Genomic DNA, 20220 nt, shown 5'->3' on the forward strand with positions numbered 1-20220 from the left:
GGGAATTTCTCTGAAAGCAGAATTCTGTGTCCTAGTCCAGATCTGCTGCACTGAGATTGTCATCTGTCTGATTGTGTTGTTCAATGTCATCATCCCCACCAGGGCAAAGGAGCAGTGCTGTTCTCACAATTACTGTTTCCTCCTATTTGCTGGTTCAGTGGGGTTGGGAGCCATAACGCTCCCGAACACCCGCAGGTAGAATGACTGCCCAGCAAGCTGCACAGATCATTCAGAAAGCTTGAAATAATTCTGACCTTTCTCCATACTTTGACAGTTGTTAACATGTTTTGCAGATTATGAAGTACCAAATTGCCCAGAATCGGAGCTTTTCTCTGAAACCAGCAGTGTTGTGACAGCCAGTGACATGAACAGCAAATACACACACAGCAATTCAAGAATATCAGCGTAAGTATCTGCCTTCAAATCAGGTAGTGACTGTTCTGGCATCAGCATTCAGGTTAGCTTGCTCATGCTTGGTGTGCTTCTCATTGCAGCTGTGTGTACCTTGTAGCTGTTTTAATTACAGGCATTTCATGGTTATTTTAACTTTCACTGGAAGGGAAAGAGCAGAAAAAGGCAGAAACTACTAGTGCAACAGGAACAGCAGAGGAGCTGATAACACAGACTCTGGGTGGGTTCTGGCTCCCAGAGATGTTGGGCATGTGGCCAGAATGGCTGGCTTATAGAAAGTCAGACACAGAATATGGGCAGAGCCTCTCAAACATTAACATCTTGTGCATGTCTAGTGTTCTTTGGCCCAGATTTCATGCTTGGTGCATGGAATTTGCTACTAAATCTCATACCAATGTCTTCCCACAGTGGTTGTGTACGTTGTTTTTGAGTACCTCTCGAGAGTATGAGCTGCAGTGTGGGGTGGAGTGTATAACAGGCTGGTGTAGTCTGTGGACCACTTCTGAATTCCCTGGCTGAATTGTAGAAGAATACAGTTGTGGGGAAGATGTGGACATTTTAGACCACATGTGGTCTTGTGTGGACCAGATGTAAACAGAAGGAGAATGCAGCCTTAGAGTGAATTCAGCATCAGAGTGTGTGGATCACTTGGGAACATTATGCAAGTAGGTCTGGTCTATGAAAGAAGTTGCTTTCCTGTGATTGCTTAGGAGCTGAGCAGGCTCTGGAGATGGTAGAAATTAAAATGTTCACAGCCAAGCACAGACCCTGGCCACCAGTGTTTTAAGTGGACTTCAGCTTTGCCTGATAGTGACCACTGTTTTGTGCTTGGAGCAGCTCCTGCTTTGTGTTGTAGAGATGCTTTAACCTTCTCTGTTCCTTTTTGGAGCAGAGAAACAGCCTGACTCCTGTCCTGTGTTTCAGCCCACTAAGGATATTGGTTGAATAGCACTGAAAATACTGTCAGAGCACCTAAGGTTACATGCAGTCCCCTGTCACTGGAGAAGGCAAGGACTTGAGTGACAAGTTTCATGCACACTGTTGATGTTCCTTCAGACTTAACCCTGATAACAGCTAATGCTGTTGTGCACACTGTAACTGAACGTGCTCTTTTCAGGCGATCCTCAAAGAACCGACGCAAGGCGGAGCGTAAGAGATACAGCCTGAAGGAGGGGAGTCCTTTTGAGGATATTGCCCTTCTGGAAGTCCTGGGAGAGAGTGTTCGTGCTGTTGAGACTGTAAAAGGTAGGACAGTTGGTGATCTTAATCCATGCTGCAGCTTATGAGGATGAGGATAGCTAAGGTAGTGTGCCCCTTCTTGTTCTTACTGTGTATGCTGTAGAGAAAGGGTGCCTGGTCCCATACAGCTATCTGTGTTGGACCTTGGTTTAGTTAATCTGTCTCTGTGCTCAGAATAACATTAACTCTCTGCATTTGAAGTTGGGAGCAGAGAAAAGAGGCCTTCTCAGTGCCACTACAGATTTGCCTTCTTTTTGTTCTCAGACACTGTAGGGGCTCAGTAGGAACAGAACCAATTCTGAGTTGCTGCTCTCTTTCCTGTGTCCTGATAGCAAAAAAATGCAGCTGTTTATTTAGTATACCTGTGTTGATTGCTATTTTATTGCTTCTGTTCCCTCCTGTAGGAGAGATACACATCCTTCTGAAGCAGCTTGTGCTCTTTGGTTATGATGAGCAAGCTGGGGCACTGCAGCAAGTCCTGGAAGAGGTTTTGCAGTTGATGGTGGCCTCAGTCCCAGAAATCTGGACTCCAGACCTGCAGCAGAGCTCTGTCAGCCTGGTCTGTGCTCATCCACAATACCTATCACTCTCACTAGACAGTATCAAGTGTTTAGCAGTATTTTGCATTCTCTGGCAGAGAGCCTAGAGTCATTCCACGGTTTTCAAAATCTGGGTTTTTTTTCTGTTAAGAGGTTGAGTAGATATTCTGGGCAGGACCTGCTGAGTCAGTACACTCTAGATGGGTATAACATGTATAGGCTACTCTGTCCCGTGCACTGAATGCCACATTGGATGTGATGATGTCTTCTGAGGCTTGTGTTGCCTTGTCCTAGTGGTGATTTGTTTTTGTAAGCTCTTAAGTAATTGGTAGAATATGGGAACATTCTTTTCTAGGCCTAATGGTAGAAGTGTACTGGAGTAGAGTAGGTCTTGTGTGAAAAGCTACTGGAGTGGTCAATTAAGTCTGAACCATATATCATAAGGAGTAAATTACATAAAGAAGGGTTATGTCAGGCTTCTAAGCTTCAGCTTGATGCAGAATAAGGAAATCACAAGGACTTTAGTTAGTTCCCTTCCAGAGTAAAAAGGTCTTTATTTCTAATAAGTGGTTTCTGAGCATTTATGATGAACACAAAATGTTCCCCAGTATCTTTCCCCTAACCACTGATTAGCAGGACTCTTAAAGACAGATTAAAATGTTCTGTGTGATAGAGAACAGAGACTCACAGATGAACTTTAAATATTGATGGTGCTGTAATGAAGTCAGTCCTGCTGAATCATGACATTTATGGTGCTGTGAAAGAAGTAGGTGCTGGATAAGTTCTGTGTCATGAAAAGCTGTGTGTGACAGCAGTTATCTCTTTCTGCCTCTGTGTTAACTTTTCTGAGACATTACTGGGCTTTGATCACACTGTTCACCCTTTGATCCTGTTCACTTTGTACTGTGAGGTGTCCTGGTTTTGGACAATCATAGCAGAGTTTCCTTTGAGGGTATCCCTACTTGTGCCTTGCGTTGTTCAGATTGGAACATGGCTATTTCTTCTTACAGGTATTGGGACCCAATTCAACTGCAAACAGCATTACGGCTGCTTATCAGCAAAAGAGGATGATGCCTTCTGCTGTACAAGGTTAGCTGAGGGTCTGAGTTAAGTCTGGGTGTGAAATGTCAGGGAGGTTCATGGGCTTGGAGGCTTTCAAGCACTGCTACCTGCCAACAGTTGTACCAGTTACTCAGCTGTGGTGGTTCCTTGCTTTTCTTTATGGTGTACTTGTGGCAAGCGAGCAGCTTTCTTAACAAAGTTTATTTTGCTCTGAATTTGTGTTCTAAAACTGTTTTAGCTTTAAAATGTCTCCTGTACTAAAATATCTCAACTGCTCCTGGGTTCCTATGTGTGTAATGTCAGTCTTTTGTGAGGGAATTGAAAATCTGATTTCTTAAGGAATGTGTTAGATAGTTCTTCTTGTAACTTACCTGCTGAATTTTTCTCTCTGGCTTTGGCAGTTAGGCCAGGCCCTTGATCAGACCAGGCTACAGTCTGTCATGTGACTTTGCCATCTCCAAGTCCTCGCAGTGAATACAGAATTAGAGCTGAGAGACCTAGCAAAGGGTGGTCTCAACTCCTCAGTGTTCCCTTTCCCCTAGTTCTAGGAGGACTCTTTCCCTGCTAGTCCTGAAATTGCTTGGGGAGATCCTCTATTGAATCTGTAGATGCAACCTGTCTATTCCCACTTGCCAGGGGTGGCTTCAGAAAAAGCCTGTGTCTCTTAACTCACTGCAGAAGGAGCCAGCTCACTGTGGTGTGTGATGGGCCAGTGACAGGTGAATGAATGGAGTTCTGCTTTATGTCTATAATAGTTGGGGTTTTGTACCTCTGCCTCCTCGTTCTGAGCAGTAACACTTAACAATTGAGAGGGGACTGGGTGTCCCAGACATTTCCCAGTGAAAGGAGATCTTCTGAGGACACTGTCCTGTGCAGGCTGGTGATCAGTCACTACAGGGAAATGAGAGATGTCAAGAGATTTTTCAGCATCCTTTGATGTAAGAAAAGTGAAGAAAGTACTTGACAGCTCTTGAAGAAACTCTATTGCTGTTACCCACTGTTCCATTTGTCTTTCAGATCCAGAAGTACTGACTCCACCAAAATTCAATAAAAATCTACAGTGGAAGCTGCATCTTCTCCAGTAACCAGAAGCCAAGGAATCCCTGTGGACTCTGAGCTCTAACTTTTCACATAATTTCATTATATCTTTGCGGAAGCCTTTGCTGTTCTGATGTTTCTGATACACTATTCTTAGGGCTGTGCAAGTAAAGAATCCCTCCACCTGGCACAGCTGGTGACCCACATGGTGTCACACTTACAGGCACAACCACTCATGTCCTCTGCAGAGGTGGTTTCTGAGGCTGGGGAGCAAAAGGATGTCCAGCTCTGAGAGCTCCTACTACTGTTCCCTGCTTCTGGATGAACCAGTATTGGGTTTTCTCAGCCATCCCTGCCTCCCAGAGTTGATACTTTCCATGACGACAGGCCACATTTTAAGCACTTTGGCCTGCTTTAGAGAACTTACCTGTAAGAGCATACCAATAGCAAATTGCTGTAGTTGCTAAACAAATTTTGTGTTTTCTCTGCTGAAGCTGGGTGTTGCTGATACCAAATTTTCATCATTGCTTTGTTACATAAGAGCGAATCCTGCAGTGCCAACAGCCATTGTTGTATTGAAACTGGGCCTGTTCACACCAGGAGGTCTTGGACAGAGGAAAATACGAATAAAAGCAGGGCGGAGGTGTTGGTGTCCCACTCTGCTGGGCAATACTACCCTAATTATCTGAGTTCAAAGAAGATAGAGTAATGGTGCTTTATGGCACTGACCGATCGGCAGCTGTATCCTGATAATGCTGTGCACCATTGCAGAACTATGTCATCTGGAAACTAGTCTAGTACTGAGAATTAGGTTATACTTCTGTCATCTGATTCAAGAAGTAACAGCAGGAGTTCTGGGAGCAGAGGAGGGAGACAAGGCTGGAAACCCTCTCAGTGGTAGCATCCCCTTGGTTAATTTTGGCCTGGCAGCTGCAGTGTTCAGGCCATTTCCATTGGGTTCTGTAGAAAAACACCATACAGACAAGGTGCTTACTGTCTTGTCTGTTGGAGGTGTTGAATGGCACAGCAGTGAGCGGTGTTCTGACTGCACAGCATGAGCATGTGCAGTGCTGCAGGTGGCAAGAACTCCCATCAGATTCAGGTGGCCTTTAGGTCTTGCACCGTATGTGCTGTGCTGGTATGAGCTTGCTGGAGGGGAGTGGTAAGTCTTCTTGTCAGTGTGAAACATTGGAGCACATCTTGTTTCCAGTTGTTCTGAGTTGTATGGCCTGTTCTGGGTTGTGTGGGGATGACATAAGCCTGCTGTCAAACACTAGGACTACACTGCAAAGAGATTCTCCAAGAGTAAAGCCCTTTCAGATGGCAAAACACATGGAAGTCTTTATGGAGCAAGACTGTTGCATGGGATCTGGATCTTCAGAATGGTAGCAAAGCATAGTTCATGGTGAAACACAGAAGTCATCTACCAGATCTGGAGAAAGGATTGCTGAGGGAGCAGTGTTCTGCAGAGCACTCTGGCCCTGCAACTGAAATGTGATACTGACACCAGTAATTCCTGACATTCCTAAATCTGATGCCAGGAAATGCTGAGGTCTTGCACAACTGAATCTATTGTCTAGAAAGAACACAAGAAAAGATGAAATTGCCACTGGCTTACTGAGGATGCATGCTTGTGCCTAAGTATATGTATAATTTCTTTTGCTCTTCTATCATGGTGACTGTGAAAGCCAAAGACCCTTTTGTGTTAGGTGTGCTTTCTTGTTCTCCCACCAAGGCAAAACCCTTTTAAATCTGCCATCCAAGTGAGAGACCAGTCTTTCTACATCATTCATCACCAAATTCTCACTGTCTTCCCTTACACCTTTCTCTCCTAAGTGAACGTGGAGTAAGTAGCAGTAGAGCTGGGAGCAGCAGCTAGTGTGAGTGAGCTTCGAGGGGGGGATATCCTGCTTCTTACTACTATTGCAGTTGCTGAACCTTAGTTTCATCTCAACAGCAGCACAGGGTCAGCTTTCCCTTGATTTCTGTTGCCATGTTCCTTTGTTTTCTTAGTGATGTGTGTAATCTTGAAATATGCTCAGCTTTAATTACTGTCATTACAGACACATTGAATTTGCTCTTTTGAATTCTGTGGGGGCTCCTACAGTTACCAGAAATGGAAGCAAACTATTAATGCAGAAATACGGAGTTAACTTTAAAAATGTCTCAAACTCTGAGCAAATATGGCTGTATGGATGCCCCTTTCTCTTGTTAGATATTTCTCACCTGTCTGCTGATTAGCTTCATTAAACACAAAAGGAAAATAAATCCATCAAGTTCAGTAGAAACTTTCAAGAATAGATCCACAAGTAGTGTGGTTCATTGAAGCAATAGATTATAGTTCTTGTTAGATTACCAGTGATAAATGCACTTGCAAAATACAAGTGTATGGTGCTTTGTAGAAGTGTTCCCAGGTATGCTCCAATGGTGTCACAGTCACAGATCTTTCCAAAGAGACATCCATGCTCTGGAGAAGAGACAAGCAAGACCCTTGATTTGTCTGCAAGGTGGTTATGTTCTTATCCTCTGCCTTGGAGGCTTTCAAATAATAAATTTATTACTTTTGGGAGTAACTGCAACTCTTAATATGCATTTACAAAGGAAGTTCTCTCCCACTCCTCTCCATTTACAATTGCAAAGAGAACAAAGGCATTGGGCTGTTCATAAGGGTGAAACAGAACTCTTGCACCATGGTCTTTTCCATCTGGATGGCTGCAGGGGCAAGGGCATTTGCCCTCCATCTGATAACCTGATACCTGACCAGCCCATGTTAATCCCTTCACCACTTACCTTGTGGCACATGCATGGAAAGTCCTCTACCACATCTTCCTTGGGTTTAGGCCTCATTCCTATAATATCATAGAAGACAATACAGCTCTTGAAGAGATATAATTACAGCCAGGGATGGAAAGGAGATGCTTTATCATCACTGGCTGATGAGTGTTAAGGTTATGCTGCTATTCTGAAGCTCTCTTGGAACAAAGATGTCATAGTGGTTGCTCTCAGTCTTCTGTATGGACTTAACAGCTGTAGAGGAAAGATTGGAGGAAGGCTGTGGGTCCCCTGCAAAGCCACACATAAAGTAACTTGTCACAAAATCTACGTTCTCTGTTCATGGCCTTGAGGCTACCCTTAGAGGTGGCTGCCCCTTGTTGGCTTCAGAGAGCTTGTGCCCACTGCTGCCATTCCTGTGGACCTTTCCCGTACAGTGGTGACCTCACACGGTGAGTGCTGGACATGCTGCCATCCCTCCTCCTGGGGTCAACCCCGGTGACAGTGGTTCTGGTGATGCTGCTGAGAACATCATACATAGTCTTGTCCCTCTGAATTATGCTCTGCATTTGAGTGTGTGGCAACTGTGACTCAGCTGCACACTGTCCCCAGACAGATGGATTGCAGGGGTTTATGCTTCACTCTGACCTGCTCTGAGATGTATTAAAACCATAACTCCCACCCGGATGTGATGGGCCATGGGCCATAAGCAGCACATTTCTCTGTGAAGAAGCATGGCTTCCCTTTCTGGGCTGTGTCTGCTATGTAGGAAGACCACAGCTCTCTAGCATTTGGAACTGACTTTGGTTCAAATTAGTTCCCATTGCAAAGCATTAGCACTTTACCTCTGCAGCCAGCTGAAGGCCAATTTGTGTCAAGACTGAATTCACAGGCTGGTTGTGCTATTGTCATTGTTCCTTACTCTCTTAAGTTTTATTTTGTAATTTAAGGCATATTATTACTGATGTTAGCAATAGCTGAACTGTGCTGGTGTTTTAAATTAGGCAATGGCCAACCTTTCACCTTACTGTACCCCATTCTGGTAAAAGATTAATGGTTTAAGAAAAGATTTCGCACAATGAGTCATAGGAGAACAATAAATACTTTAAACACCCAGAACAGTGGGAAATGGCAAGGTTTTGCAGAATAGTTTTGAAACAAGTAGAGAACACAAACAGAAATCTTGCATAAGATACTGGACACTGCATTTGGCAACATTCCAAATGTTTTACTGAAATTAATTAAATCAGCTAAAAAAAAATACTTTAGATGAACTTAGCTCATGTGAAAGCCATATCTCTAAAGCTTAGATTACCACCTCCAAATGAAGAATCCTACCTACTGAACACGCACAATAAACTCAAAACATATTGTACCTTTAAGTTGAAGCAAGCAGAAGATTGTCCAATAGTTATTGAGTAGGCAGTTATTTCGACATTAGGTAAGTGCAGACTTAGATATTTTGAAAATATTTTAGCTCTACTGCTTAGCTAGAACTGGTTGTGCTAGCTCTGTGGATTCACCACCCAGCACCCATCTCTGCATAAGCATGAAATAAACATGATCTTCTGTGGATCAGCTTCTTGCATACCAGGTTGAAAGAACATATTTTTAGGGACAACTTTACAACAGCAACATCTTTATTCTTTTCCAACAACATCAACTTCTTATTTGCCCCATTTGAGTGGGTACAGCAACATGCTGCTGCAGGGGGAAACAGAAGAAGAGGACACCCTCTCCCCACAGAATGTGTTACTGTTAGCAGCATTTTGCTCTGTGCACTCTTACTGAAAGCCATTTCACCCAGAGAGTGTCTTAAAGCTGAGCTTAAATTGAAAGATGAACTGTACAAACCAGATCCGGACTGAAGAGATTTTTTATTAGTACCATCCTGCTGCTTCTGGAAGTTCACATCTTGACAACAATCAAATTATTAGAGGCTCACTAAAATCCTGAGTGGAGAAATAGCGTGAGATTAAACCAAATAATTTCTGTACCAACTTTAGCATATGCAGACAAGCAACTGCACACCTTGATAGTTTTATTACTCTGGGAAGCAGGAAAGCTTGTAATTGTGTATTACAAATATATTTCACAAAAAAAATGTTTAAATACATTCTTGTACCCGAAAGAGATTTTTGGTCCACTTAGAGCCTGGGCAGTGGCCGTCCCTTAGCTGAGCAGCACTGAACTGTCAAGCCTTTCAGTGGCACAGCAAAGTAGGGGTGATCAGCTGCTGCTCCTTCCTCTGCACTGACAGTACATTCTGTCAGCCACACCAGTGCCTGCAACATTAACACGTAGGAGGAACTTCAGTGGTAGGCAGAAAATGTCAAGAGAAAGACCTCCAAATCATTGTTTCTTTCCTTTTTCAGTAGAAACCTACATCAGGGCTCAGTTCAGCTTCCAAACAAAGCACTTCTCCCAGACTTCAGTTCACTTACAGATTAGTGTGGCTGTACCACAATAAAACTGCAATCAAAAAAGCTTCCATTTCAGAAGTCACTTTATTTATATTTTTAGTAGGAAAGAAGAAGAGGGCTTAGGTTTTTGTTGAAGCTATTACTAAATTAGTATGCTGCTGTTTCCAAGCCACTTTTTTCCCCAAGTTACATTTGTCATTCTAGTTAATAAACATACATTTCCATTAACATTTTGTGGTCTTTGTGTTGAAATCAGAAGACAGATTGAAAGATGATTTTTTGCAAAATCATTTTGGCCAATGTTTCTGAAGATGTTCCTTTAACTGTGGGATTGTGGACAACTGTTGTTTACAGCAATGGCATCTGAGGGGAAGTTTGAGAAGTTCAGAGGTATGGTCTTTCACCATCACTTTTCCCTTGCTTCTTACCATCTCTATGACATCTGGGGATAAAAATAAAAAATACCATAGGTATTGAGACCACGTAGCATCATGAAACACATGACACCGCAATCTCGGTGCATTTGTTTGCATGCACATGTCATTGCTGCATTCTAATTTAAACCAGCCACAAAATTTGTTGACTTTTACTCGGTGCTACTCCCCAGTATCTTAAACTAAATAATACCTTTCACTTACTGCAATAAAATGTACAACTTGCACATTTGTTTGGAAGAAAAGCCCAAAACAGAACCTGCAAGCAGGATTATGTGTTATGAAATACTTTCTCTAATCATTACCTTGAGAGTTTAAGAAGTAGTCTGTAGTAAAAGAATTCCAGTGCTTTTTGGTTTTCAGGGCCGGAGAATCAAAATCCTGGCTGATTACATGCAAATGTAGGTGACTGAAAAAAATATAACATAGATATGAGAAAAAAAAGTCAAAGTTGTTTTGCAGTTTTATCAGTTGCAAACACGATTCAGCAGGGTGCCAGCCTTGTGGGTCAGTCCTGACCCTGTAACAAGAAACAAGAGTCTGTTCTGGAAGCACTGTCTCTTGTCAAGCATTTCACTTATAAACAGTCAGGGTCACTAGTCCATTATATTCCATTGGTCCCTCACTGCAGTTTATATTCCTGCTAGTTTCCAAAAAAGCAGAGACAGTAGTGTTAGCAAACCACAGGTATAGTAAAGGTTTAATAATAAACCAAAGTTTTATTATTTCTAGAGTAAGTGAATGGGACTTGATCAGTGCTCAAAAGCTTCATTCAAGAACTGGAGAACAACTGACTGCAGTATCCACAGACATTTGGACACTCTAAGGTGTGGACTTGGACACAAGATTCAAATCCTTGCTCAGTATTAGGCAGGACTTGACAGGTCTACAAGTCAGTCTCTAATCTCATGCTGGTGTGCTGGTGGCCTGGGAACGGGATGCCCCCAGCAATGGCAGCAATGCTTCTGTCACTCAATGCCTGGGGCTGGACCAAAGGCATCCATAGCCCCAGGCACCAACCTCTGCTAGAGAAGGCATTCCCCCCCATGCCCAAGATGGCCATGCATCAGGATCTACACAGTAGTGTGGGGAAAAGGACTGCACACCAAGCTGTCTGTAGTGTTGAGGAGGATTGCTGGTTCTCTAGCAATGCTAAATCTCCTCATGGATTTAGCCCCAAATCTGTGTAACTGGAAGAACAGCATGTCCACCATATGACTCCTCTAGGTCTTACCTCATGCTGGGGATAGCATGGTAACCCAGTCTGAATTCAAGGCTGTCTCTGGCAGGGCACTGTTCAATCATTTTTTGCCCAATGGCATGCATATGTTCCAGGAGTTCAAGGTGGTCCCTGGTGACTGACTTCAGGCTTGAAATAGGGTCCCATGGTAAGATAAGCCAGTGGTAACGCGCTTTGGGAAATTTATCCTTAATGACTACGGTCTTTTCATCTTTGTAAACCTTGCAAAAAATGAAATAACTAGATTACTTTCTGATTAAATAACTAGATTACTTTCTGACTGAAAGTTAAATATATTATTCCTATAAGTATGGAGAGATGCTATCCAATGAAAACTTGCTGGAATTCAGCTGCTCCAGGATAAGTACCCTCTTCCATAACATATATTAGGCACCTATGGAGAGGTGTTCCAGCATCCTTTTTCATATACTTTATTATAAGGCAAAAGCTTTCTAATCTTACTTTGCAGTAAGTTAACTATAACTACAGGGGTATATGAACTCTTCAAAATCACCTGGACTGAGATAGCAGTGAGGCCTAGGGAACGCCACTTCCATCAGGCTATGTTCAAGCTCTGTAGTCATAAACAAAACCAGTGTGCTAAATACAGAGTATGTCAGAATGCACTAGGTAGGTTGCAGATTTCCAGAGTGAAGCACCCATCTCAGATGTGCTACCAGCAGTGTGCTGTGGACCTCCACCAGCATTATTAAGATAAAAATATTCAAGTTACTATTTCAGTTTGTCCTACCCAGTATGCTGCTTTGTAAGATCACTCACAAGAAGGAGAACAGATTCCTGTCTATCATGTCCTTCTTCCTGTTTTTATTTTGTTTTGCCTTCTACAACAATTCAGCGCAGCCGAGGAAGAGAAATGGTTGGGAAGCTTGTGGACAACAGTGGGAAGAATCCAGCAATAAAAAGCCATCAGTCAGTGTATTGTGTCTCTGGTGTCTTAGCAGTGCACTGGCTGATAAGAGATGGATGATGTCACCTTTGCTGATTATTCTTGTATGTTTATATACAGATCAGTCTTACTCTACAAGAAAAAAGATCTATGAATACACAAATCATAGGACTGACTCCTTAGCAGCATACTAGTATCTGCTCCTGCTGCCAGTAGGAACAGGATCATGTTCAAGCTTTTTCAGAAAAAAGAAATATTTCCATTTAATATTTGATTAAAAAGAAAAAATAAGAGTTCTATTGTTTGTGTATTCAGATTGAAACTACAACTAATAAACAAACAGTTATTTGTGTCTAACATTAAAAGAACAGTTTTAAAACCTGCTTACATTTTGGGTCAAGAAACCCCTGTTTTGGTAAGTATATAGCATTCTGCTTCAGGGATAAGAATTAAGTTTCATGTTTAAGAAGTATGGAAGAATTTCCATGGTTTTATCATCCCCTATACATAGACTCATTTGAAAGTGCTGGCAATTATAGGACAACGGGCATGCAGTTCTCCTGTAAATCTATGCAGTTCAACGTTTCATGCTTGTATTAAAAAAAAAATCAATCGAGAAATAGGAGCTTCTGTTTAGTTATCAGCTAAGCAAGGAACTGGTTCACAGGTTGGGCACAAAGGGTTACAGTGAATGGATTGACCTCAGACTGGTGACCTGTCACTGGTGGGGTTCCACAGGGCTCCATCCTCAGACCTGTGCTCTTCAAAATTTTAATAAATGACCTGAACATAGGACTGGAAGGAATAGAAAGCAAGTTTGTCAATGACACCAAATTGGGAGAAACTGTCAACTCCCTTGAAGGCAGGAAGGCCCTGCAGAAAAACCTGAACAAATTAGAGGGCTGGGCAGAAGTTTAACAAGTTCAAGTGCTCAATTCTGCATCTTGGACAGGGCAACCCTGGACATGCAGAGAGACTGGGGAGCAAAAGACTGGAGAGTAGCTCCATGGAATGGGACCTGAGGGTCCTGGTCAGTGGCAAGCTGAACACGAGTCAGCAGTGCCCTGGCATCCAGGAGGGCCACCCGTGTCCTGGGGTGCATCAGGCAAAGCATTACAGCCAGGCAAGGGAGGGGATTGTCCTGCTCTGCTCTGCACTGGGGCAGCCTCAGCTCAAGTGCTGGGGGCAGTTTTGGGTGACACAATAGGAGACTTAAAGCTCTTAGAAAATGTCCAAAGAAGAGCTAAGAAGATGGTCAAGGGCCTTGAAAGGAAGCCATATGAGGAGTGGCTGCGGTACTTGGTCTGTTCAGCCTGGAGGAGACTGAGGGGAGAACTCACTGCAGCTCCACCTTCCTTGTGAGGAGAAGAGCGGCAGGCTGATCTCTTCTCTCTGGTGACTTGTGACAGAACTTTAGGAAATGGCCTGAAGCTGAGTCAGGGGAGGTTTAGGCTGGATATCAGGGAAAGGTTCTTCACCCAGAGGGTGTTTGGGCACTGGAACATTCCCCCCAGAGAAGGCCTCATGGCACCAGGTCTGTCCGAGTTCAAGAAGCGTTTTCAGGTACATGGTGTGATTTCTGGTGATTTCCTGTGAGGGCTGAGATTCAATGATCCTGATGGGTCCCTTCCAACTCAACACACACTATTGTGGATGACAGCCTGGTCAGGGAGAGAGAAATGGCAATCGTTTCTCACAGTGGCTTGTGAGAATTTTTAGGGAGTAGTAGGAATGTGAGAACTTGTTAGTATAAACAATCTGCAGGTGGTGTTTTTCCACTGTGTTTTTCTGTTCTTCTCAAGGACGGTGTGTGAGAAAGTTGTTTTCATTAACTAGCCAATCAAGTAGAATTTATCGTATCAGTCTATATAAACCAGAGAATCCTATGTATTAAAGCTCCTTTTTTCTCCTCTTGCAATTTTGTCTCTCATCTGTTCTTGTGTCACTCTTAATTATCTTCAGCCTAATGGGGATCATCACCTGAAGGGGCCCAGTGAGGCCAGGGGTTAGATCTGTCAGCTGACATAAAAGTGTAAAAGTTAAGAATTTGCTGGAAACCAGGAAACTGCACTAAGAAATCAGACAGCACTGACTGCTGCAGAATGGGAACCTCTGTGGCTCACTCAGCTTCAAATGATACCTCCACTTCAGTTGGTTTCCCTGAGGAAACAAAGCAACTGCATGGCTTGCCTGCTCTCCCTTCAACCTTTTTGAAATCTGTTGGCCAAATCTCACAGTACAGAGATCTCAAAGATAACTAACACAATAAGAATCTGCAAAGTTAGTAAAGGAGAGACTCACAAGCTAATGTTACCACAGAGAGAGATCCAAGTACATTTCAGCCCTTATGCAGGACTCCACTGATTACCCAGATTGTTAAAGCTAATTGCAGAAGGAAAAAGAATAAGAAAGTAAGCTCATTTAGCTTTGCTAGACAGGATCCACTGTAAAGTACAAGTCTCACCTGCATTTTTGGATCTTGCATGGAGCTCTTTAGACCCTGACTCCAGTGTCCTAAATGTTCCTATACCACAGAATTGGAAAAATAAATTATAAGACCATTCAGCATCCAATTATATACTTCAAAGGATTCAGAAAAGAATATTTATTTGTAGACAGCAGTACAATAACAGCTTAATGACAGCACAATTATTTCCCTTCTATAAAATTCCAACATACCTCTCCAACTGCCCCCAAAAAGCTACTGTTGAAAACTTTTAACAAGATACTGTGAAGATGTAAAGTTCAATCTTCCAAACACTGGAAATTCAACAACAGGGAGATATAAATGTGCTTAATAATTTGCCTGCACGTGTCATGGCACAAGGCCCTCCACTTCAGGGATCACAATAACCAAAGAAAGAACAAAGATGTCCATTAACTCTCCTATCCCATACTGCTCTGCAAAGAACAAAGTAGTTGCAGTGTGTGGCCTTATTCTTAGATGTATTTATTTTTTTATATTGTCCAGTGGCTAAAATAATAAAGGCACAGGAAGATCAAGGCAACACAAGCTATTTCTTAACTGGTTACTGAACACCTAATAGGTCTGTCTTGAGTGCACCTTTTTCAAAACAGATGTTTTCACTATTCAGAACAGTAATGATATTCATATTCTTACAAAGGAATATGTTCAAACCTTATTATAGTGCTGGCAGGGAAACAGTGTAAGTTGTCATCTCCCTGCTCATTCCACCACAAATCTAACCCTAATATAACTCCTCAAGTCCACAAATTAAATAAATAGTTAACTCCAGCAACCTGAGAATAAAATTTTGTCTTAAGGGGTCATTTATGTGCCTTCTCCTCCAGCACTGCAATAGTTCCAAATGCATTAAGGACTTTTATTTTGTCCATGGTCACAGGGCTAAAAACTCCCTTTCAAAGATTCTGGCTGCTAACATTCACTAATATAACCATGGTTCTGCCATATGAAGTGAACAAATAAGGAGGAGAAAAAAGCCCCATGCAATTACAAATAAATAAATCTTAAAAACGAAAGGCTCACATTGTTCAGTTCTCTGTGCACTTGCTTTTAGATAACCACTCAAGAGCCAGGACAGTGTCCTTGGGTGACTGCAGCTAAGTGGAGCTCACGTGGACAGTCCTTCTAGCAGAAACTGCAGCCAAAACCAGAGATTAAATCCTCACTTGCTACAGGGAAGCCCCCTCACACACACACACCTAACCTTCAGGTCAGGTTAGAATGGGTCCTAAGTGACTTTCCCAGGGTGTAGGTGATGTCAGGATCTTTATACTTTGAGGACCTGTGTTCACCAGAGATGCCTGCCACCAGCAGAATGGACAAAAGCAAAAGACAATGTCTCCCCATGGAGGCGACAACCCCAGGAGAAACAGCACAAGAATTAACACCAGCACACTTGCCTTTTGGCTCAAAGCTCCTTCATGTGTAGATACTTTGGTATTGCTTAGCTTTGGATTTGTAGAACTGCCTTGTGTATCCACCACCTCCAACTTCATTGTTTTTCTGGGCACAAGCTCTATATCATCATTCTCACAGGAGTCCTCATGTGGCATCTTGTCTGCTTTTGAAACAGTTTTCCCAGACTCTTCGGCAAATTCCACCACATAGGGGTAAAGATTATTTACAATATGCAGAACTTGGCCTGGCTTCATTTTTACCACTTCATCCTTGCCAATATTCACAAGATCAACACTAGTTGGGTTGACCCCTATCTTTGGTAGACAGGAAAAGGAAAAAATAGTAGAAAATTATGTTGTAAGTGGAATCGCCAACTTCTGCTCAGTTCTCCTGGAATACCATTATCCTAGAAAGCAAATGCATTCTGCATTCATCGCCCAGCCTGCCCACATCAACCCACTTTAGCCAACCAGGCAGTGAAGCACTGTGGACGTCTGTTTCTGTCCCAGTCTTGCAGTCACAGCTGTCAGCACACAACCTCAGGGCCTGCCATCAGAAGGAGCCTGGGTCTGCAGCAGCTACACAGTTACAGCATCACTTGTGCTGCACTTCCCTCACAAATTAGACACCTATGAAACAACTAGTTACAACTGTTACATGTAACAACTGTAACAACTGTTACATGAAGTAACAACAGCAACTATTTCTGAAGAGCAACTGTAGTTTTAGCAAATTATTTTTGTGCAATCAAACTGTGTTGTAGGCAACCTACAGAGATTGCTTGACAGATGGATTTTGCATCATCATGTAGGTGACCTTACAAAAATTAGGAGTCTTCAGCAAAATGCTTTTGGTTAATGTATATGCACAAAACGGGTTTTAGGAAATCAGCTCTCTTCTGTGACTGATGAACTCAGAGTTTTTGCTAGCTTTGTCACTGCCATACCTGCATGCTTCACAAGACAGTACTATACCTCTCACTTGGAATTCACTGCAATGAAGCACACACCTGATTCCAGCCAGGATCTCTTTAGTCTACAGCTATGCAGTTTCCCTCAAGTCAAGGATGCTTCCCATCAGTGAATAAAGTATCAAACAACTGATCACTGGAACCTTGTGCCACACATCTCTCACCTGGGGAGCAACTCTTCACACACACAAGCAGCAGTACCAGAGACCTTTCCCTTCCTATTCTCTCAGAGACTGGGTTTTGTAAAGTGTGAGGGAATAGGCCTGCCTCCATCCATCTGGTAACATTCCTGCAGGGCTGTCTTACATCCCATCCCTTCCTATAAGTAACCACATCTCTGGCCCTATCAGTCCACCAATAAAAATGTTCTACAACTGCATAGTCCCATTAACACAAGAACTTCAACCTTAAACAAAGGGCTGCCTCAGCTTATGAAGTTTAAGGCTCAGGAAAAAGATAAGCAAGTTTAGTAGAAGAAGTCCAAAGTCTCTCAAATGCAGCACCCAACAGAACTGATTGAGTACTCACAACAGCATTCCCTGATGCTACAAATCTGGCTGTGTTAGACTGGAATGTATCTGGAATGAATAGTGCAACCTCTCACTGAGGTGCACAAATAAGAAAATACACTTGCTGTAACTTCTCTTGGTGATAAGAAAACTTCAGGTCCCTCAGACACCGTGATTAGAATCACCACTTGGAGCAGTTGTGGAGTTAAGTACAACTGTCCCAGTACCAGAAATATTGGAGATCCATGCATAAAAACATACCTGTTTAACTGTGACATAACCCTTGTTACAGTCTGCTTTTAACTGAACTGGAAAAGAAAGAACAAAGTGTCACAAAACCATGTAAATAAAAAGAACTCTGCTGAACCACCCAGTCCAGAAAACACTCCTCTTTTTGAAGAGCCATATCTTTCTGGAGCTAATCTTTGTGAATGCATGCCAAGAATATTTCTGCCTCATCTCTTCATACCTCTTCTCATACCACAGGTAAAACAGAGTCAACCCATACACTGAGCCAAGGGTGGAATTACTTTGGAACAAAGGTGGATTCTGTTGATATTTATACATATGCTTGACATTCTAACCAGCCCACTGGGACAATAAGGCATAGAGCAAGACTGTGTCCAGAGGCACAGAATATAACACAGGGAAGATGTGCAGTATTAAATAAGTGATAGGTATTTTCATATATTCTCCAAGATCACATTATTTTACATATTAAATAATAATTATGCTAAAAATCAGTTGGTGGAATACTAGGGAGAAGAAGTGCTGCTCATGAAGTGAGCAGTGAAACACAATTGTGGGCCTGGGAACTCACAAAAAGCTTTTGTATGTGGAGGCGGACGTCCTGTCTCTGATTTTGTAGGCCCCAGAGATCCCCATAAGTGCTTATTAAAAAGGCTTGATGACTTCAAGAAGCAGGCAACACTGCAGAACACACAGAGGAACAAGGCACGCTCAGTTGCTGCTGCACGTGGAAAGCAGGATTTGAGCTAAATCACCTTACCTTGCTGACGTGAACACTTCTTATCTGTTATCCCAGTCTCTGGGCCACGCCCAATTACCACAGGTTCCAAGTGTGGCAGTTTCACCCGCTGAGTGCATTTCTCTTTGCTCACAAGCCAGCACATACGCATCACTGTGCTATAGAGCAAAATAAACAGTGTGTTACCAACACGCCACTTTCTGATGGGCTACCTTGCTGTGGAACATGGTCCATGAATTCTGCTACCATTAGGTTAGCCAATTCTATTAACTTGGTTCAAGTTTCTGAAATGCAAAGCAAACCATGTCACCAGCACTTGCATAATCCAAGAGCAGGTTGCTGTTTGAAAGGGCAATACTGTTTTCCTTCCTACACTACCATACATTCTCACATCTGTGAACCATATATAGGAAAAATCAATTTTATTGACAGTTCCATCTGACAGAAGAGCCTAACCACAAAAAACGTCACTTTGTTTCCCACTGAATCAGAGTTCACCGAAGAGATTAATTTAACAACCAAAATAAGAGAGAGCAGCAGAAGACAACACATGATGAGAGAGTTGTGACAGCTTCATCCAGCAACAGTCAGCACACGGACCATGCCATGTAACCTTCAAGCTTACATCAGTTTGACCCTGGTAAAGATCCCTCATGAGCTCTGCACTGGAGAGCTCATGCCTGCGGAAAGCAAGGCTCGGTCCCCAGTCTAACGCTGGCATGCCACACACCCATCCCCACGGCACACGTCCATCCCCACGGCACACACCCATCCCCACGGCACACGTCCATCCCCACGGCACACACCCATCCCCACGGCACACACCCATCCATCCCCACGGCACACGCCCATCCCCACGGCACACACCCATCCATCCCCACGGCACACACCCATCCATCCCCACGGCACACACCCATCCCCACGGGAACATGCCCATCCCCACGGCACACACCCATCCCCACGGGAACATGCCCATCCCCACGGCACACACCCATCCCCACGGGAACACGCCCATCCCCACGGCACACACCCATCCCCACGGGAACACGCCCATCCCCACGGCACACGCCCATCCCCACGGCACACACCCATCCCCACGGCACACACCCATCCATCCCCACGGCACACACCCATCCCCACGGGAACACGCCCATCCCCACGGCACACACCCATCCCCACGGCACACGCCCATCCCCACGGCACACGCCCATCCATCCCCACGGCACACGCCCATCCCCACGGGAACATGCCCATCCCCACGGCACACGCCCATCCCCACGGGAACACGCCCATCCCCGTGGGCCCCGTTCCCATGGCAACGCCTGACCGACCCCTCCCCCTTACCGCGCGCGTGATGTTCGCGCCGCCGCAGCCGCCACTGCAGCCAATCAGCTGTGGCAGCGTGTCTCCCACGTGACTAGAGGGAGGCGCCCGCCGCGGCGCGTAGCTCCGCGCAGGCGCACTGGGCCCGCGCACCCGGGGGTGGGCGCTGGGCCCTCACAAAGGGGCAGTGCCGGCCGGCCTTGCGGCGGCGGAGCCAAGTCTGCGTAGGGTGAGGGGGGTAAGGCGCGGAGCGTTGCCGGAAGGCGACGGCCGGGCCGGCGCTGCGTACCCGGTGCTACTCAGAGCCTTCGAGGGCGGGAGCGGCCGACGGCGCAGGCGCAAGGCGAGGCGGACGCTGGGCAGGGACGGCGCCGCCCACGCGGGGCGGGGCGGGGCCGCGCTCCAGATCGGCGGCGGAGGCGGGCGCAGATTGGCCAAGCGCCTTCCCCTCCTGAGCAGCCATTGGTGGGCCACTCGCCCGG

The 20220-nt window shown here is 44.4% G+C and overlaps 2 protein-coding genes across 10 annotated transcripts in view; one reads left to right on the plus strand and one right to left on the minus strand.

The window, feature by feature from the left end:
* Nucleotides 1-4407, plus strand: part of ELP1 (elongator acetyltransferase complex subunit 1) — a 31434-nt gene extending 27027 nt beyond the window's left edge. The window contains exons 32-36 of the mRNA XM_021537111.4: nucleotides 294-405; nucleotides 1529-1656; nucleotides 2055-2209; nucleotides 3200-3278; nucleotides 4269-4407. Of these exons, the coding sequence (XP_021392786.2) occupies nucleotides 294-405; nucleotides 1529-1656; nucleotides 2055-2209; nucleotides 3200-3278; nucleotides 4269-4336 (542 nt within the window). The 3' untranslated portion in view covers nucleotides 4337-4407. The remainder of the gene's footprint in view (nucleotides 1-293; nucleotides 406-1528; nucleotides 1657-2054; nucleotides 2210-3199; nucleotides 3279-4268) is intronic.
* A 4514-nt stretch (nucleotides 4408-8921) lies between these two features.
* APTX (aprataxin) lies at nucleotides 8922-20054 on the minus strand. 9 transcript variants are annotated; one of them, XM_085566851.1, is made up of 8 exons: nucleotides 20028-20054; nucleotides 18437-18573; nucleotides 17689-17735; nucleotides 15951-16262; nucleotides 14530-14589; nucleotides 11153-11379; nucleotides 10224-10327; nucleotides 8922-9346 (listed from the first exon to the last, which is right to left on the minus strand). In XM_085566851.1, exons 2-8 carry the CDS (start codon nucleotides 18564-18566, stop codon nucleotides 9291-9293), a joined length of 936 nt encoding a protein of 311 aa, XP_085422977.1. In that variant the 5' UTR covers nucleotides 18567-18573; nucleotides 20028-20054; the 3' UTR covers nucleotides 8922-9290. The 9 variants fall into 9 exon arrangements, with proteins under 9 accessions (XP_085422977.1, XP_085422980.1, XP_031363176.2 ...); XM_085566854.1 differs by having other exon boundaries at nucleotides 19760-20054; XM_031507316.3 differs by lacking the exon at nucleotides 8922-9346 and adding an exon at nucleotides 9550-9926.
* Nucleotides 20055-20220: the final 166 nt, after the last annotated feature.

The sequence above is a fragment of the Lonchura striata genome, chromosome Z (genome assembly GCF_050655825.1).
Source record: "Lonchura striata isolate lonStrDom1 chromosome Z, ASM5065582v1, whole genome shotgun sequence".
In the NCBI taxonomy this organism is placed as follows: Eukaryota; Metazoa; Chordata; class Aves; order Passeriformes; family Estrildidae; genus Lonchura; species Lonchura striata.

Excerpts from the sequence above, each read along its gene's own strand:
- APTX (XM_021537117.4), bottom strand. The coding sequence starts at position 19,332 with ATGGGTGTGTGCCGTGGGGATGGATGGGTGTGTGCCGTGGGGATGGAT. Across the intron at positions 16,263-17,688 it reads GTTATGTCACAGTTAAACAG|ATAGGGGTCAACCCAACTAG; the intron begins GTATGTTTTTAT and ends TGTCTACCAAAG. Across the intron at positions 11,380-14,529 it reads TGCAAGATCCAAAAATGCAG|GTTTACAAAGATGAAAAGAC; the intron begins GTGAGACTTGTA and ends ATTTTTTGCAAG.